Here is a 20584-nt window from a genome sequence, read left to right as displayed (position 1 = left end):
ACGTCCCGCGATGAGTTACTTCCGGTATTAAGTTGGCTTCCTTTGAGTGCGTTGTTTGCCACCGGAAATGTTCAGATCTAGCGAAGTGCCGTGACCGATGTATGGGCCTACACGTGATATGATGATGGTATTAACACAGCATATGTTCTGCAGGGTACAGCAACATCGCCAACTACAGTCCTTCAGTTGCTGGACAGAATGACCAATGTGACAACCAACTGTCTGGACGAGGGAGATGTCCACACTGCTCAGTCAACTAACATTGGTAGGTCTGCCCATGTGATTCAGTATGTGGGGTGGAGAGGGGTCGGATCCCTCTTTCTTTAATGCCCAGTGTAAGTCTACATAAGGGATGGTTTGTTTATTTGAGTTCTAACGCTGCAATCGGCAATATTCAATTCATACGCGCGTTAACGAATTACAGTCTTCTTAGTGAAATCGTTTACACTTGCTCAGGCGCTGTTTGCCTTTCCAGAGCCTGCATGAAGTCTGCATATGTCATATTTCATACAACAGATCATGTTGATTACGAGTTCTAACATTTCGCACCATATCACATTTATCGAATTATCGTAAAGGTCTACATGTGTTTTGAATTGCCATCGACATAGTATGACTGTGTACACATATCTGTCCTTGTGTTTTCAAGATCTGAAGGTTGGTAAAACGGACCCTGCAGCTGGTATAGCAATTGAGTTTTCTTCTAACTCGGATGGCAACACAGTCACCAATAAAGTCTATTTGATGTTTGACAGCAAGACACAGAAAGTGACAGGTAGTGAACGCTTTCTGAATCAAGTTTCTTTTCAGATTTAATTCGATTTTTTTGTATGATGCATAGTTAGTCCCTTTAATGGTTATATCACTTAGACGGACACTCTGTCTATCTTTTTGGAAGAGAGCGTTCCTGATTCGAGAGACCCGAAAAAGGTCCCGGGGTAGAATAGGCCTTGAGCAACCCATGCTTGCTCTAAAAGGCGACTATGCTTGTAAGAGGCGACTATCGTGATCGCGTAGCCAGGTTCTCTGACACATGTCATTGGTTCCCAATTGCGCTGATCGATACTCATGTTGTAGATCACTGGATTGTCTGGTCCAGATTCGATCATTTACAGACCGCCATCATATAGCGGGAATATTGCTGAGTGTGGTGTAAATCTAAACTCACTCACTCACTCCTGATTCCCGAGAGGTCGGCTGACAGTCGAACAAGTGTGTACACCCATTTTATTCGTTGACAAAACTGACCCCTACCCCAAACAAAAAATGAAGAAAGAGAAAATAAAAGAGAAAACCCAGAACTATCCAATGAGAGACGTGCCTCATACGGTAATCATATGTTTAGGATGGTCAGTTTTGCTATTTCCCGTTTCTAATTCTTCAAATCAAACTTATTTGCACACCCGCATATATTTCGCATCTCACACGTTTGCATGTGACCTAGATTCATTTGAATAGCGATTGCTCCCTGAAGGTGTTTTACAAAGTCCTTCTTTCATAGATTGTACACTTATAATTAATATTGTACAATATGAATAAATATAAACGAATTCATTTGTTTATACCTTTCTATTCTATGTATTTGTATATTGTTTCAGCGCCAGTAAGGTTCAGCTCAATGTTCTACAAGAATATCCTATCTCTGATTCCAACCGGGAGGCAACTAACTGAACCAGCAGAGGGCGCCACTGGGTATGGTTATTTACAGTGTTTGGTTATATCACCAAACCACATAATTAATACTGTAGGTATGTGTATGTTCCGAATACCGTTAGATTGCATCACCACTGTCATATATGTAAAGTATATATATAAAATAATGTCAATATTTTGCTGTTTTCGTGTACTCATTTCATTTGATCTGTCTATTATATACACCTTATGCACTCCTAATTTGTAAAACATTCTTCAAATGCGAAATGGAAAGAAGTTTCGGGCCTCTATTGTACTCTTTGGTAAATACATGGAAGTCATAGTCAGAATATAGTTATCTTTTTTAATGATACACTTTTATCGAAAACTTTTGTTTCCAGCAAGAACGGATCCAGAAATCGGGTGGTCAACTCGGGTCTCCTTGCCTTCAACCTATTTCCTGCTCCAACGGAAGCCCTCGATCCTCCATTGAAGATGAACTTTATTCATACCGATGTAAAGGCTTCATATCTTTTGTCAACCAAATGGCAACAGTATTATGTGACACCCATCAACAGTTAATCTGTTTGCAGACCATAGTCATTCTGAAAGATTAAAACATTAAGAGTTTGAAATGTATAATCAACTTCATTTATTGACTGTACGTACATGATAAGCCTTACCATATTTCGGAATGGTTAACTGATGTCTAATTTCTGTTACAAATCTACGTTAGGGCAGTCCAGGTTTACATGGTAGCGAGGCACTTGATGGATGTGCTCCGGTGGCAGGACATTAATAGGGATGTTGTGTGTGTTCTCCTTCCAGCTCTCCCTAACAGGTGAAGATCGAATGTGCGTCTACCTGAACACATCACAGGGGTATGTATATGCTGTATATCTGTCGCGCTGAATGTTGCGCATGAGACATTGTCAAATGGACGGAACAATATCGTTTGCTGAAGACTGGCTTCAACTGATTGGCGAGCCTGTACATAAGTTGAAGCCTGTACATCAATTAATAGAAACCTGTATATCTTGTTACCCATTGTTATCTGTATACTGTTATGTGTATATATACTACACCTCTTTAGTTTTATCCTCACTTCACCTGAAGAAGAAACTAGGAACTCTCTCGAAACGTTGTGACCTTGTACGATAAAGAAGTTGAACCATAAAGCATTTTTAGTTTGATTCCACCAACTTCTAAAGCAAGATTGTGATTCTTGCCTGTATTTACCACAGTTTCGGATAACGCAAACCTGCCTTGCCTAAGTTATCAGTCACACTTCGCTCAGTGAGCTGTCATATCTCCAAATAATTCCAATACGTTAATCCTACTTAACCGTTCACTTGATGTTATTTCTCCTTCAGTCTGTGGGATTCTAAGGGATGTAATGTCAGTGTATCAGGAACATCCTCCACAGAGTGCTCCTGTAGTCATCTGACTAACTTTGCTGTTCTTATGAGTCCGGTGAGTATTGATAATTAAACGTCCGTGTGCGTGTGCGTGTGCGCGTTTGTACGTTTGTAAGACATCATCAGTTCGGACATTCGGACTACATTAATCTGCCATGCTGTGATACATTTGAAATATCTTTTATAAACCTCGCTAAATCCATTCTGTGTATTGCCAAAGTGAACAACCCACAACGACTTTGGTACTTTTTCAGTGTTAAAAAATATCATGGAGAATTTTATTGAAAAATTTAATGGTATATGAGGAACTAAATAATTAGGTAGTTTGTTATCACTAACATTGAATTGATTATGATAATGTACTTTTTACAGGATGCTAAACAGATTTTAATGCGGCATCCTTTGACTCCGGTAGAAATAGCTTGTTGCAGTGTGGCAATCGTGTTGCTAGTCATCACAGTCATCGTGTACGCTCTCACATGGAGGTATGAGATTTTGGTACCATCTTTGAGTGTTGGTAGCTTTCAGTGCACGATGTTATTGTCTGCTATGACCCGTAGGATATGCCTTCAGTAACCCATGCATGCTCTAAAATGCGACTATGCTTGTCGTAAGAGGCGACTAATGGGATCGCGTGGTCAGGATCGCTGTCTTGGTTGGCACGTCATCGGTTCCCAGTTGCGCAGATCGATGTTCATGCTGTTGATCACGGTATTGTCTGGTCCAGACTCGATGATTTACAGACCGCCGCCATATAGCTGTAATATTACGGAGTGCGGCGTAAAACTAAACTCACTCACTATTGCCTGCTATTGTATTACTCACTACTTATGATGGTACTAGTATCACTGACAAATATTATGCAACTTGTGCTTACGTTACACGTGAACGCAAGATATTTTCTTCTGTACGTTGTATATGTCGGGTAGAGTGCAAAAAGATAAGTTCTGACAGTCCTGTGAATACAGTTATGATGATATTTCTTGTTACAATCATCTAACAAATAAGTCACCTAACAATAATATCATCTAACAATCTAGTCATGTCAGGTAACTCTGTAACAGGATCCACTGACTGTGGGTTCCCGTTCCAGTTATTTTACGATTACGATTCCTAGACTGGCAGCAGCATGTTCTTGTTCGTGGGTTTCAGCAAATGGGTAAATGTCTGCTGCGTTTTCGGACATCCTTCCAGGTCTGACAGAATACTGTTCCAACGAAAGAATGAACTCCACCAACTCATTTATATATACCCGTGTTCAGGAATAACAATGTCTGTTTCAGATACATAAGATCTGATCAAGGTGTCATCGTCATCCACATCTGTGTGTGTCTTGCTGTAGCTCTGCTTCTGCTCCTTATCGGGATAGGAAGGGACGAATTTGTGAGTCATGCATTGCAGTTTTAGCATGTTAACTGAATCACCATTGTGATTATGATGTATACATATTTTCCCATAATTGGTATTAATGCAGTTTGTTCATACTGTTCATTGCCTTATCGCGATGATGATTAAATATGTTAAGGGGTATAAAATATATATTTTCAAAGCTGTAACTTTCTAACTTTAAGAATGTACGATCCCAAAAGACTTTCATTAGGAACAGTGCATTTTCTATAATCTGCATACATAATGTATATTTGTCATAATGAAAGATGTTTGAGCTATATTTTACTCTTTGAAGAAAAATAGAAAAATATACTTGCTGCTGCTATTTCATCAACGATACTGTCTATCAGGGTCTCTGCATCGCCTTCGCCGTGGCCGTCCACTTCTTCTACATGGCCACCTTCTGTATGATGCTCGCTTCCGGTCTAGATACATTGTGGTCCGAGTCGAACCTGCTCCCGAACACATCCAGACTCAAACCGCTTTTATTTGGAGCTTGGGGTAAGTTATCATTTGAACTGCATTGTGTCCTACCCACCGCAATTGCAGCGAAGACTTGCATCCCATACAAGCATCAGGAACCTGTGATCCCGGTTTCAAATACCGATTTGGCATGATTATGTCTGTATTGTAACTGCTTTTATCACTTTCTAGTATCTCAGAAACCTGGCTAGAATACTGTTCAGTGCCATGCTAAACCCATGTAAGTGTTAAGTTCCATAACGATAGGTATTGCAGATGTTTTCGCCAAAGGCCTCATATAGTCTTGGGCAAATGTATACAAAAGAACCTTATTAAGTTCCCCTGTATTTTTGGCATAGAGAGGTTTCAATACGTACATAAAACGACAAAGTGACTGGAATTCACAATGACATGAAGATAACTGCTCATTTTTTGGAAAATATGACCCAGCCTCCTGGTCCTCTGAAGGTCCAGTCTTCGGCATTCTTTATGTAAAGTATCTTCCAATGGGACCAGATTCTGTGCAGAATGATACCTTTGTTGCACAGTCTTGGGTTGTGGATAGCACACAACATGTACCCACATGTCTTTGAAAAGATATCCGTCACCATTGGTTTAACCATATTTTATCCTCCAAAAGACAAGTGCACCACTTGTGATCGCCTTCACCCTATCTGTCACTATTACAAAGCCTTGAACTGAGAACATGTATAAAGTGGCATAGGTGTTACCTCCTCTTGTCTATCTTACAAACATTTGCAAGGTTTGGGAAAACCGCATAACATATTATTATTATTGTTCAGATAATGAAAAGTGGATATTCTAATGACTTATTACATGACTTTGGGTTTGAAATGCTAGATGTCCCATTATCGCGTTTTGGAGGAATGTTTCTATTTCAAATTAATTTTCTTTTCAAGGTTTGACGGTGTTGGCTGTCGTCATCTCATGTTCCCATGACCAGTTACAAGTCTTTGAGCCGGACCTGCAGTAAGTATTACGGAGGGTTATACCAGAATTTACACAGCTGCTGAGTCCGTACACGTTGCCGATGATGACTTGGAGATTTTATGTGTGCTTTCGGACATTATGCGAACTCGTTGCACATCAAGTTAATCACTGCATAGCAGATGATCTGTATGAGTGAGTTTAGTTTAAACAATATTGCTGGAAGCGGCGTAAAACCAGACTCACTCAGTTTCAACTTGTTGGTCATCTGGTGATGTTTATGTTTCTATTTTTCTTAGCTGCTGGTTGTCACTCGTGGGTAATACGAAATGGCTGTTCATTGTTCCGGTGCTGATCATTCTCACCGTAAGTGTTTGTATAGTTTCTATTGTCTGAAAATGACGAAAATGTCTGGTCATGTGTGTGTACGTGCTTGCGTGCGTGCGTGCGTGCGTGCGTGTGAGTGTGTGTCACTATGCGTGCACGGCTAAAGAGTACATGTGTATTTGTGGGTTGTTGTCCGGTTTGTCCCGGTTTTTGTAGACCTGAGATGTCGTGATCTTCTAATTGTTTCAGGTCATCTTCTAATTGTTTCAGATCAACTTCGGTGTAACTGGGAAAATGATACATAATCACATGGCGCGACGGGCTTCACGACTCCAAAATGATCGAGGAAAGGAGACGTATGTCCTAAGACCTACATGTACCCACAGGATCCACTTGAACTGCAATCTCCACTTGCAGTTCACAATCCATAACTCTGCCGATCAGATGAACTTTACTGTACCAGACACCAAAACAAAACTGGTTTGGTCTGTGCATTACGCCGCGCTCAGCAATATCCCAGCTATATGACGGCGGTGTGGAAATAATCGAGACTGGAACAGACAATCCAGTGATGGACAGCATGAGCATCGATCTGCGTGATTGGGATACGATAGGACTTTGCCAACCAAGTCAGCTAGCCTGACCATTCGATCTCGATCCCGTCCGTTGCTGATTCTAACGAACGATCTTTCTCAGCCGTTTCCCTCACCTGTGAAACTCTACGTTGCTTCAGCAGAGGGGCGATGTGGAAACCGAGTGGTTAAAGCGTCCGCTCATCACGCCGATTATCCGGGTTCGATTCCCCATGAGGATACAGTGTGAAGCCGATATTTTGTGTCTGTTGTCGTGATAGTACTGGAATATCACTAAAAGCAGCGTAAAGCTGAACGCACTGGGCTACATCCCCGCACCAATAGTATCGTAAGTTTCACAGTGAATGTATGAAAATGTAAAATAATATTTGTTGCTTGACATGAAATCATGAACACTGACAGATATTGTTGGTATTGTTTCAGGAAATCTCTTCACTGGATGTGCTTCATGATGCCGGTTCTGGGGTTGTCCTGGATATTCGGCCTCTTGACTGTTCAAGACGAAAGCGATGTTTATGACTATCTCTTTTCAATCATCAACGTTCTGCAGGGACTGATAATCTTCATTACACAGTGTGTCGCCAACAAACATGTAAATGATATAGCTTGTCTTTCGAACATTGAAACCTGGGGTAAAATGAGTAAAAACTAAATTGGCCTCTGAGGAACAATGGGGGTAGCCGTGTGGTTAAAGCGTTCGTCCCGACGACCCTGTTATGATTCCTTAAATTGGCAGTATCTGTTAAGCCAATTTCTGGTGTTCATCCTGATTGGCTGAAAGCAGGTTTCATGTCAAAACATCAAATCTCCGACGCTTAGGTCCCAGAGACCACTTTTATGATGCAGTCTTTAGCAGCAAAGTGTTTGTCGTTTTCATTTTATTTCTTCTCGCACGAACAATTTACATGTTGACTCGATATTGCACCGAGCTATTTCAGGTATCTAACTGTGCAGAAAGCATGCATTAACTATACGCACGTATCTTAACGATGTGATATGATACCTGTGACATCCTGCTTAGAATTGGTCCTGAGTAACTCATGCTTGTCGTAAGAAGCGATTAATGGGATCGAGTGGTCAGGCTCACTGACGTGTCATCGTGTCCCAGATCGCTTGCTAAGATCGATGGTTATAATATCATTCACTGGACTGTCTTGTGCAGACTAGTCTGTTTATAGACAGTCGTCATATTACTGGAATGCTGATGTGTGCGGTCATAAACATCAGACAAACAAATAAACAAACAAACAAACCAATCTCAAAACTGAGATATGAATACTTTTCGATTCATTTCAGGTCCGTAAAGGAATTGCTAGTTTAAGACGACCACGCAGTCAACGCACTACAGAGGTAACGTGTTTCCTTTGTACCACGTGATTTCTACATCAAACTGGGGCAGTGGGGTAGAATTGTGGCTAAAGCGTCCGCTTTAATATGAAGACTCAGGTTCGATTCCCCACATGTATGAAGCTCGTTTCTGGTGTCCTCAGCCGTGTTATTGTTGGAATAAAAGCGGCGTTAAACCATTCTCACTCATATCATTTCACTTCTCCTTCGTCATCGTATCACTGAGCATTTCTGCTGAAATGGTGGGTGTTGTGGGTGCTACCGGCTGGACATTCTTACCTCTTTCTGTCGCTGTTACGCCAGACGTGACGCCATCACTGCTCCAGTGAAGATCCGGGTAGAATTAGTGTTCAGCAACCCATGCTTGTCGTAAGAGGCGACTAACGTGATCGGGTGGTCAGACTCACTGATTTGGATGATACATCTTGTGGTAACCCATATGCAACTGTACTCACTGTCATGTTCTTACACCTTGTTAAATCTGTTTTCGCCGGCGTCGACTATTCTACTCGATCGTTTTTATTTGTAGGGGGAACTCGAAATGGATGCATTGAAAGAAGATGCAGACAAAGAAAGTAAGTCAAATGTTCACATTCTCAGCGTTCGAAATACCTGCAGGGCCGACGCAAAGTACGGGTTATTTTCAACACTGACTGCCAGTTTCTCAAATCCATCAGCCCGACAGTTGGAGTGAAATTTTGACACGTATATGAAATTATTCATTGTATTTCAGAATTATAAATCATTAATAATCAATCTATCCGTACAAATAAAGCAAATGATTAAAAAAAAGCATTTTTCGTAGGCAGATACCTTTTGGTCAGGGTGGCAAGTTTTATGTCTCACCAGCCCTGTTTTCTGGCTGAACTTTTTAGACGTTTCATACTCTTAAATTCTGACATGTTCATTTGTTGGATATGTCTGTCTTCATTTAAGAAAAAATGAAATTATTACTAGTTTTAAAACTATAGGACTTGATTTAATATAACTTTGAAATGTCGCATACATACATATTTGATTGTACAAGACATATATTGACTGTGATTCCTTAAACCTATACATTCTTTCAGAATATGGGCGATATATGTTTGATGTATAGAATATTTGCAGAAAAGATAACAGATGCAGACACTATATTTGTCAGGGTATCAATCAGTTCTAGGGAACTGTTAGATATATTTTTGTAAACCAAAAAATGATGGTAAAGACAGGTAGTTGAAGCGTTCGCTCGTCACGCCGGAGATGAGTTCGATTCCCCACATGGGTATAATGTATAAAGACCATTTCTGTTGTCCCCCGCCGTGGTATTGCTGGAATATTGCTAAAAGCGGCGTAAAACTAAACGCACTCACTTGTAACAGCACAGCACAACACAGCACAGCACAGCACAAACATCGTATGCAGTATTTTGGGGAATAATTATGAATCAATAACACAACACTTTCTACAGACGCTGCCCGCGCAAGTGGAGCCTATCATTACATAGATGACATCCAGCGTACTGGCGTTGCCGTGGATCAACAGAATTATGAGTCTCTTGAGGCTTCACGGCAAAACGAAAACGTCTACGAAGATATGGACCACACCGCGACACAAACAGGATTGTTTGCAAAGGGATTCAGTGAGGAAAATCAGTATGCGAATGAGCAGGCAAATCCTTTGGGCAGTGCGAGGATGCAAGATCCTTGTGACAAAGCCAAGTCTGGAAACAGTGGCAATCTACCCTCGGATGTCTTGTACAGAAATATTCAAGAAACGGAAACAAGACCAATGATACCTTCCCGTGGGAACAGGAAATAAGGCGAGAATACAATGGGAGTGACGAGCAGTGTGCATGTTAGGGGATAAACTGTGTACAAATGTACTTCGTATGAAACATTGAATGGAACGAGCGTCTGTGTACAGATGTAGGTTCATAAAAAGACTTAGTGGAACAAGCATCTGTGTACAGATGTAGGTTCATAAAAAGACTTAGTGGAACACGCATCTGTGTACAGATGTAGCTCCTTAAAAAAGACTTCATGGGACGAGCATAATTCATTTATTATGTATATAGCGGTATAAAAAACCTTCAATTTTCAAGAAATGAATTGGAATAATTTGTCATAAATTTTGGACATCATGGTACAGTCCGTGATCAGACAAATGTACATGTTATATATACATTGACAATATTCATTCTGTTTTCATGATCGCCTATGAACCAAAGGTCGTATCAATTTCACTGAAATATGTAAAGGAAAAAGCTATTTCCTTATCGGTGAACTAAAATTGCTTCTCAAATTATGTGCTCTTCCCTGAACAGGAGGCAGTGTTGACCAAGCTGGACGAGAGTTGAGGGGAATGTTTGAGTTCTATGATATTTTTTATGAAGAAAAATGTGTATTGCATTGATATGCTAAAGGGTCTGAAATGACCTTAAACCGTGTCCGACTCTTGTGTAGTACTACACAAGTAGTATATGCACCGTATTCGGTATCTATTACAGGCAACTGAATAGTATATGGACATGATCCTTTACAGTTATTTTGTAAAAATCCAATGAAACTCAGCACAAGGAATGTCCCTTGAATAGTGGACCTTTATAATGATTTTGTTAAAACAGAGGTAGTTTTGACAATAATTATTGGCAAAGCAAAAGTTGTATTTCTGCGAATAGGGTGCATATTTATTCAAATAGTTGTATATTTTCAGCATGCATGTATAACGATTGGAATATTTCTATAAACAATGCATATATTTTTTACAGTAATTGTTATATCTCTAAAACGATGACGTATCGCTTAAAAGGAGAATGGTTGTACCTCTTTTAGAATCTTGCATCTCTTAAATAACATTTCTTAAAAAAAAATACAATGGTTGATTCTGAGAAAACCATAATTGTACAGAGGTCGGAATCTCTATGAACAATGATTTATTTGTTTCAGCAGTCACACTTGAATGTTGTTACGAGAAAATTGGACCGTGTACACAAAATTGTGAGACAACTTTCCCAGCTTGTTTGGACAATGATTTGGCCATGTACCTAATTCCTTCCTTCCTCTGTTATCTCTCTTTGCAAGATAACACATATTCGTTATGCACAATGTTTCTACAATGTGTTTCCCTGCACCTTTTTTCCAAGTGCAATATACATGGACACAAATGTCTGCACGTTGGCTTGTACAGTTAGTTCATCCACGGAGTGGGTCGTCATGGATGCCGCGATCCCTTGGGTATAGTTGCCTTCATTAGGCATTTCAGAAATTTAAAACCATGTGTTCGAATTTAGGCATTCCTCCCACTTTCACGCATTTAACTCACTTGAATAATGTTTTCAGTATTATTGAACTAACTAATATACAAATACATATATAAATATATAATACAAATAAGTAGTCTGTATGTACGCACCCTTTATACGTTCATACACTCTCTATACTATATAGGCTGTATACCGCTATATCTAATATTTGTAGCTTTACATTTATCATATTGCCTGACCAACAGATACTGCAGCGTATATTGCATTCCATGTTTGTTGTAAAAGCAGCTTACAAATAAAGCCATATTGAAATATGCATCCTGTTGAATTCAAGTAGTTTTGTCGCACTTGAACGATCCGCATTTGAATTCGAAACGTGTCCCCGTGGTTTATAGGTACTGTGGGTCTCCACTAAATTAAAAGCATTCTTCTCATACTGTAAAACGCGGCTTCAGATAAAATTAAACCTTTCATAATGATTCATCATTAAATTATGGCTGCTAATTAAGGAAAAAACATATCTCCGCGCAGTGTTACTCACCCATACACACGTTAAAATAAAAATCAAGCTGTTTCATCTGAACTAAAATAGGGAGTATCTTCCTCAACTTTACCTACATCCTTATTGCAGTTAAAATATAACTGGCACAGTAGTAATAGCAAATGGATGAAATATGTAACATTGATTGACGAATAGTGAAGGCGATGGCACCTTAATGACTTCGCTTAACGAATGAGTGTTCCTCTCTAATCTTATTGTCGTTCTAACCTACCCGGAGCAAAACCAATTTACGTTTCATTACAATTTACATCGCAACAGTACAGATAACATGTCGAACATGGACTTCTGTCAAAGTTCTCAGCAAAACCAACAATGATTAGCCTCGCCACTCCCGCTGCTTCATGGGCACAATGTGTGAAGCCCATTTTCTGGTGTCCTCAGCCGTGATATCGCTGGAATATTGCTAAAAGCGGCGTAAAACTAAACTCACTCACTCACTCACTTCCGCTGCTTAAATGCCGTCAGATAAATAGAACAGAGAAATAAAAGAATATTTTCTGCACGTTATGTTGCTAATTCGAGTGAAGGTTTGTTTTGTTTGTTGATACGCCGCAGTGTGTTTATGTATGTACAACTGGATCATGTAAAAATCAAATACATGTACAGAAATAACGCTACACACGATTTCAACGTATTTATGACATAAAATAATGCGTATGAAATATGCAAATGTTATGAAACTAAATCATTGAATTACACGTTGCATGAACATAAACATTTGGTTAAACAGAGCATAGAGTAATTCAAAGGTACACGAATGTGTAGTTTTAGTGATTAAGTTTAGTTGAAATCTATTTTTGCTTTTATGTTTCCACATGGTACATTTCTGTTGAAGGATATCACTGAAGATAACGTTAGAATAAGAACTGTACCAAGCACACAAGACCAATCACTACACATAAAGGTGAAGCGGCGCAGTTCAAGTCATGAATTAGTCACCATTATGTGATCTCCATAGAACTGTGACTCATTTTACGACGAGTCAAATTGGCTATTCCCCGAATGCTAATGATTCGTGATACATCAGTGAAATCAATAATTATGAACGTAATTAAAAAATCCCCCATAAAATCTGCTTCAAACACTTTGCTGGTGACTATATACACTGAAGAAAGAGCTGGTACTGTGTTATAAGAAATATATATATATATCTGACAAGTGTCTTTGGTAAAACGTTTGTATCTGTTATCAGTAATAGGCTAACACAGTGGTCAAATATGAGAGACCTTATTCCAGATTCACAAGATGGGTTTAGAAAAGAATACTCAACCTTTCATCATATTTTTACTCTATACTCAGTGGTTGCGCGATGTTTAATTTTTGGTAAAAGAAAATTGTATGTAGCTTTTGTTGAATTTAGAAAGGCTTTACTACAATTGCTCTCTGTCATACCGAAGTTGGGGGTTGTTGGTCCCAGTATATTTTTCAAGTTGTTTGATTCCCAAGTGTAGCCTATTCTCCTCTATGGATCTGAAATCTGGGGCTTCAATTAATTGTATGTCATTGAAAAGGTTCACCTTCTTGCATGTGAAAGGTTTGTAAATGTCGGTGTGTCTACGCCTGACAGTATGGTGCACGGTGAATGTGGGAGATTCCCTGTGTACATAATTTCTTACTCTTCTGTTTAAAGTACCGGTGTAAAATAATAAATATGCCAGAACATCGTCTGCCTAAAAAACCTACAGTATCATTCTTCACCTTGATAATGTTGGCAAAAACACGTGCGCAAGCCGTATTCGTAGTCTTTTGTTTACATACGTCTTTGGATTTGTCTGGTTATCCCAAACCCTGGGCGATGTTAATGCATTTATCTTCAAACAGGACTAGCATTCATCACTATATGAAAGTTCAAGATATGACTGTTATCGTGAGTTTAAATCTCTACTTGAACCTGACTCGTATCTATACAGTCTACGTAATGCAAACCTTCGTAATGCTTTCATACGCATGAGACCTGGTCGAAATGTGTTACATATCAATCAAGGAAGGTGTTGATCTATTATGAAATCACAAAGGCTCTGTCCATTCTGCAACACTGTTGAGAATTAATTTCACCTTTTATTTATTTGTCCTGTGTATAATGATTTAAGGCAGATGTATTGCCCACCATGGCTGATCACACAAGAATGCTACAAAACTGTATTCAATACTTTCAAGTAGAGCATCCCTATTACAACATGAAACAGCTCTATTTATTCACCACGTGCTCATATTAAGAAGAAGAGCTTCACCGTACCGTGTGTCATATGTTGTTTATGTTGTACATACTATACATACAATACTTTCAAGTAGAGCATCCCTATTACAACATGAAACAGCTCTATTTATTCACCACGTGCTCATATTAAGAAGAAGAGCTTCACCGTACCGTGTGTCATATGTTGTTTATGTTGTACATACTATACATATATAGTTTGTATATGGGCCACTGGCCTTCATGCAATAAACTGATTGATTGACTGATTGTTATACGAAATAAATATCATCAACAAACAATACTGTTCATGGCCCTTTGACATGATCATGAATACATCATGTAGCATAGAAAAGTCCACAAGATGCCTGTATCATACCAATAGCCATATAATTACAGATATACAGATTTGCGCGGATCGCAAAAATAATTTACTGTGTAATGTTTACGTGCAAGAGGCCTATATATCAGGGAAATGTATCATTCCATAGACAAGTCTACATTCAACATGTCACTAGTAAATTCTGTCATCGTTTTTATCCCTTTCTCGGACCCCAGACTAGTACTGCGGGACGTTGTTTCATCGTGATCATCTATAAGCCAAACGCCATGTTAACAGACTTAAATATATTATGGGATCTTGAAGTTTGTTATGCTAATACAATTAAATTATCAGAGAGCATCAGCAATATACAGAAGTCACATTTCACACGGTTTAAGTATGCTTACCACAGAAACAATATGAAAATGTTTGGAAATAAACTCTTTCAATAACAAGTTGGATTGTCGCATATGTATGCGTAAACAATGTACATAGTTTTGCAATTAGGTCATTAAGTTTTGCATTAAGACTAGAATAGGAACCGTATAGGCGATACAGCACCAAGCATCACACATGTAGGTGACACAGCGCAATTTAGGCCGTGAATTAGTCATTTTCAAGGGACCTTCATCGAAGTGGAAGCCATTTTCACATAACCTAATTTTGACATATTCTCCAAAAGTAAGGGATTCTTGACGCATCAGTGAAATTAATGTTCTGTACGTAGGTACAAGTCACTTATGCAATAATCATATCAACAAAAACAAAATCAAAACGAGAAAATACAAAACACCAAACTTCAAAATATTCACCAAACAACTTTCGGAGGAGATCTGCATCGTACGAATAGCCATATCAAAATGGATATACAGAACTATCTTAACGGCGTGATAGTTACATAAATGAAAGGTACATGTTACCTAAATCAGCGAATTAAAGGAGCCCATGGACCTGCTGAATGGTCTGTCTTGTAAAGTGTTCAAACGTTCATGTGACGTGTATCCCAAAATACCCGGATGCTGGAAAGGCGAATCTTGACGCCCAGCGCTAGAGGAGGCGTTTCCGCGCACACCGTAGGGAATAAAGCCCTGAAAAGGTAGTTTTGTCTTCAAAACCAACAATATGTAACTCGATTCCCGCTGGAAGTCGGAATAGATGAAAACATGTCAATAAATGGCATGTCTGAAAAAAGAATGGAGGTAAGATACAAGAAATAACACTGAGAATCTAAACCAAGTTGTCTGAGTCTAGACGTTGCACTTGGCTTGGTCTCATTTGACGATATTGTAAAAATACCCCTTTCATAAAGAATCAGACACCGTAGATGTAATCAGCGACTTGGCTGTAATGCCATTTTGACACTATCGCTATATCACAGCACCACATCAACATGCCAGCTCAGCATCAGGCGGAAATCGAAAAAGATGACAATGATACCCCGAGAACAGAGGTTACTGAAACATCGGGTTTTGCTGCCGGCTCAAGGGGCAACGTCATTTGATGGTGATATTACTTTGTGGTTTTGTTGATTGTGATAGGTCTATGGATTTCAGTTGGATTAATTATCTTCAGCAACATTCTATGTGATTGTCGTATGCTCGCTGTTCAGATCAGGTGGTCAGGCACGTGGTTGCTATGGATCCTAAAGGACCTTGCACTCATAATAATGGGATGATCTGGTCCATGTGCCAGGATGCAAATACTGGTTTTGCTGAGTGCTGATCTGATCATGATACATATAAATAACACAAACCATTAGACTAGATACATTCTGCCAGACGGGAACCCTTGCATGCTGTTGTGATGAACTTTGCCCTAGGGATGTATTATCAGAGGCCAGCCAATCAGATACTTTCACATCAGAAGGCTGCTGAGGACGCTTTTTTCTGTGACCATCTGTTGTTAATGTTAGTTCATCATAAAAATAGAAATGTTATACACTCATCTACCAAAATTATATTGTGCAAATCAACACTCGATATTTTGATCACATGCAAGTTATGAGAGTGCTTTATGTACCCATTATTTTAGAAGAGTATTGATTGATTTTAACAAATCGATATGAAATGATATTGCATTTCGTAGACAGGAACAGGTCATGTTAGTTTTACTGTTGAAACTGAGATCAAAGACATCAACAAGAATGTTTTATAGACACAAATGCTTCTAGGTCTCACCCTGTGATTTACCTGGTCGCGTCCGTCTGTGCGGACTCATCTGAAAACATAACTAGACACTATCAGCTTTAACTGGATTGTGTTCATTTTGGAGCCAAAGAATAATACTTTTAGGCGTTGATGTTACATACGTCATGTCACTTGGTGCAATGGTCCATCGGCGAATGTACATTCCTGGTAGTACGTTTCTATGGTAACTCTACAGCTTATAACAAAAGGAGTTTAGGACCACAATGTTGAATGCGTCCGACCCAAACAAGATTCCGAATCAAAGATTGTTTCAAGTCAGGATATTTTGTCTTGTTGATTTGTTGTTTAAGGACACAGTTAGCAATATAACAGCTAAATGGCACCGATATGTAAATAACCAACCAGACCAGAGAATTATCAATTGTCAACAACAATGGCCATCGATCGACGTACCTGGGGTACTATAATGTTTTAATTAAATCTACCAGTCTGACCACCCGGATTGTCGCGGGTTTCATGATGTTTGTGCATTATTGCTACGGGTCAAGCTGAACCTCACCTAGCAAGCCATCTCAATCTGCTCTCTTGTCTTAATCTTATGCTGTTTAGTTTACTCACCTGTGATGGGTCATCAACAGTGACTACCTGTTCCTTCCCTGTGTAGTCACGATCAGGGCCTCTTCCCAATTGCTCTTTTCTGGGTAAATCCGTGCTATTCCTGCGATCACTCTCGTGGTGAATATCTGCTTGGGTGACCCTGTGCATGCCGTCACCTCTGTTTCCGACAACGGGTCTGTCAGCATATTCATACTGATCCAGCCATTCAGTAATACTCATGTCTACATCGGCAGAAGCTTTAAACAAAGAACCGTCGAGCTCACCAACTGGTTCTGCCCATGCACCAGCATACGATTTTATGCCATCGGTAGACACTTCCCACAAACCAGCATTGTTAGAAACACTGGTAGGTTGGTGTGACTGTTTACGGACAGGCTTGTCAGGAACGAACAGTGGAACTTCTGAGATTGAATGGGATGGAAGCAAGTCTGGAAATAAAGTCCACATTCTTCATAGTTCAGAGTTTCTTTACGTTACTTTTAGATGCTGGTAAGATGTGGATGAACATTTCTTATGGAGAGACAACTATTGCCATGGAGAAATTGTGTACTCATGAATGTAGTCCTCCTCACAGGTTCATGACTTTAAAATGATTTTGATCCACTTGTCCTACTTTTTATTGATCTACATATTTCTCTGCTTTATACCAAGAAGATGGTAACTTAACAACATGGCGAAATGATTGTTGTACTAATTGTGCGTCTTGCATACTTAGAGGTCAGTGGTCTTTGTGACCTCCTGTTCGTATCAAAATGAATTGTTTTCTTGTTGGTATCTTGTGCCGAATAATAATACAGTTATGCAGCAAATGTTCAGCTGGACTAGATTCCGAATGGTATCCTGGTTAAGAATACAGTCTTTTCATCTAGTGGAAATGTTCCCTGAACTTAATGTGTCAACATATATCCAGACACAGGGACGTCATATAATACTAGACACATTTCCAGTTTGATAATTACATTGGGATATCAGGATTAGTAGACTGTCCACATCTCAATAGCTTAATCTGGTGCTCTATAGCTGATACGATACCAGTTAAATATGCTTATAATCTGATGGATGCCAAAGAATGAATGTTTGTTTTTAATATTGGATATATCTTGTATAATAGAGAATGATGGCTTCTGCAACTATAAAATATCTGTTACTGACAACATCTTTTTATATACCTCGTAACAAAACGTGAAAACTCATGTCAATGTTTGATAATGAAATGGTTTGGAAATGTTTCTACATTGTGAGGAACATTAAGCAAACTGACGAAGTGAGAGTATATTTACTTTGCTGTGACACGAGATTTTTGCTTCGTTCTGTTCCATCCCGTTGATGCTGCAGGGAAAGTGTCCACGGTTAGTTATGCACATAATCATAGGGTCAGTCGAGACATGTAACGAAATAAAACGAATTGTTTCATCATGCCAGCTATAATCTTGTAGGGACCATTCAAGCCAATAACTAGAGAATAGAGTGATTGACATGGTAAGCACTGATTTACGCACCTATGATACCAAGTCAGCAAGCCTAACCATCTGGTCGTATTAGTTGCCCTAAACCACAATCACCTTCATTTGCTCATGCTGAAGACCAGTTCTCACCCGGACCGCCGCAGACCGCCAGCCAAACCACATACAGTGACAACACCATGAATTATATTCACCACTGTCAACTGGCAATGTAATGTTGAGAGCTAGAAGGTTTAGCAACTAAACACAAAAAGCAATACCGATTTTTTTCTCTGTTGACTTGACTGTAGGGATCGGCTGGACATGAAACGACGCTTGTAGTTGGCTAGCCCAGAGCGAAACTGAGAAATAAAATGAAATGAATGAGAGTCAGTATGTTTCAAACCCGCATATAGCAATATTTTAACATCAGTGCTGGGAAGACCAGAAATGGGTTTCACTCATTGTACCCACTTCGGGAATCTAGATCTTCGACGTGACGAGTCAACGATTTAACCACTAGGCTACCCCACCGCCTCGAACTGTTTTGAGAACAGGTGCGATGGTTTCGCAATGGTCAACGGTCAATCAAAATATTAGATAGGTGGAAATACCGTGAGAGACTATTTATATGTGATGGTGACTGGGTTACGGCTTGTAATAATGTAAGTACCTTTTTCTTCATCAAACATTGAGTAATGAAGATGAACAATCCCTGAAGGGAGTTGACAATGGCGAAGATATATTCCATAACACGCTGTTCATCCTCTACGGTCAGCACCCCTAATATCCAGGACACCCCGAGCACTGGTATGAGAATACATATCCCTCGGAGAGACTTCCTGTATTAATAAAATACTCCGGAACTAGAATAACCATATCAGAACGACATAAGTACACTTTTATGTTCATAAGAAATTACCTCTAAAACCAATTCCAATGTAAGCAAGACTATGTCATGGCCAGGAGTCTGTGAATCACTATCAGGTACTGACACTGAGGATGCATGTGTAATTCGAACACCCGGTGTTAGTATTGACTGTCGGTGACCTACTGGTATAATTTCGGTGACTATATTCCCTGTCATGCCCAAATGGATTTCTTTCCGCAGTTGTTCGAGACTCTGATATTTGGGTGAGTCAGCATAACAAAATATAAAATTCTTTCAGTGAATCTTTGAACATTTAAGTAGCATATTAGGTAGTAACATAACATAAGCAGACATGGATAATATACACATCGAAAAGCTTACGTCATGGAAGTGGCATGGGTTTACGCCACTTTTAGTAAAATAGCAGCAATGCGAAAAAGCAACTCGTATGTTAAACCAAAATGTTTTGGAATTAACTCCAAAATTCATTACGCTCATACGTGTTGTGTAACCGACATATTTCGCACTTAAATAGCTTACTTAATCTTGTTTTTGACATTCACATTTTGTAGAGCACGGATAGACAACATCGTATGTATCAACTTTCCGATTATGATGAAGTTAATCTGCAATAAAAACACAAAATAATGTAAAAATGGAATGGATAATACAGTAGCTGAATCTGTCGTTATCATCAGAGATTTCATATAAATACTCTAAGTATATGATATAATTTAATTAAAACCTGTTGAAACGGATTTCTCTGTAGACGTTTTTGCAACGCTCGGATGGTAGGCCAACTTGTGAACGTGCTGTGTTACCCTGAACTGATTCATTGTCATTTACTATTGCTGCAGCATCTTCTATTATGTCGTCACTGCCACATCCGCAACATCTTCAACAACCATAGCCACTACAAGACGGTTTACGCCTGAAAGCGGTATTGACGGTGATGTGTAAATCTGGACCTCGTGCCTCGTAGCGATCGTAGCTCTGAGACGATCGTTAAACCTACGACTGCACGGTCGCCATGAGGAACTGGTCCCTGGACCCGGCCATTCAGTACAG

General features: G+C 39.4%; 2 protein-coding genes across 3 annotated transcripts in view; one reads left to right on the top strand and one right to left on the bottom strand.

Moving 5' to 3' along the window:
• Nucleotides 1-11676, top strand: part of LOC137287330 (uncharacterized) — a 32848-nt gene extending 21172 nt beyond the window's left edge. Inside the window, exons 19-34 of one of the 2 annotated variants that reach the window (XR_010957025.1) lie at nt 154-265; nt 650-775; nt 1599-1692; nt 2034-2148; nt 2461-2513; nt 3006-3105; nt 3423-3535; nt 4334-4433; nt 4790-4940; nt 5822-5891; nt 6149-6215; nt 6447-7097; nt 7193-7361; nt 8066-8119; nt 8646-8691; nt 9567-10202. Coding sequence is in view for 1 of the 2 variants with exons in the window: in XM_067819576.1 (XP_067675677.1) it covers nt 154-265; nt 650-775; nt 1599-1692; nt 2034-2148; nt 2461-2513; nt 3006-3105; nt 3423-3535; nt 4334-4433; nt 4790-4940; nt 5822-5891; nt 6149-6215; nt 6447-6532; nt 7193-7361; nt 8066-8119; nt 8646-8691; nt 9567-9916 (1806 nt within the window). In the remaining variant the exon portion in view is untranslated. Of the gene's footprint in view, nt 1-153; nt 266-649; nt 776-1598; nt 1693-2033; nt 2149-2460; nt 2514-3005; nt 3106-3422; nt 3536-4333; nt 4434-4789; nt 4941-5821; nt 5892-6148; nt 6216-6446; nt 7098-7192; nt 7362-8065; nt 8120-8645; nt 8692-9566 lie in introns of both variants that reach the window. The other variant, XM_067819576.1, reaches the window with a different exon arrangement.
• A 3682-nt stretch (nt 11677-15358) lies between these two features.
• Nucleotides 15359-20584, bottom strand: part of LOC137286836 (uncharacterized) — a 30600-nt gene continuing 25374 nt past the window's right edge. Inside the window, exons 29-36 of the mRNA XM_067818847.1 lie at nt 20057-20142; nt 19319-19487; nt 18927-19007; nt 18484-18532; nt 17204-17631; nt 16628-16655; nt 16192-16334; nt 15359-15526 (exon numbers count right to left, since the gene is read on the bottom strand). Of these exons, the coding sequence (XP_067674948.1) occupies nt 15359-15526; nt 16192-16334; nt 16628-16655; nt 17204-17631; nt 18484-18532; nt 18927-19007; nt 19319-19487; nt 20057-20142 (1152 nt within the window). The remainder of the gene's footprint in view (nt 15527-16191; nt 16335-16627; nt 16656-17203; nt 17632-18483; nt 18533-18926; nt 19008-19318; nt 19488-20056; nt 20143-20584) is intronic.

Source organism: Haliotis asinina, chromosome 6 (assembly GCF_037392515.1).
Source record: "Haliotis asinina isolate JCU_RB_2024 chromosome 6, JCU_Hal_asi_v2, whole genome shotgun sequence".
Taxonomy (NCBI): Eukaryota; Metazoa; Mollusca; class Gastropoda; order Lepetellida; family Haliotidae; genus Haliotis; species Haliotis asinina.
This window is presented reverse-complemented; position numbering and strand designations above follow the sequence as displayed.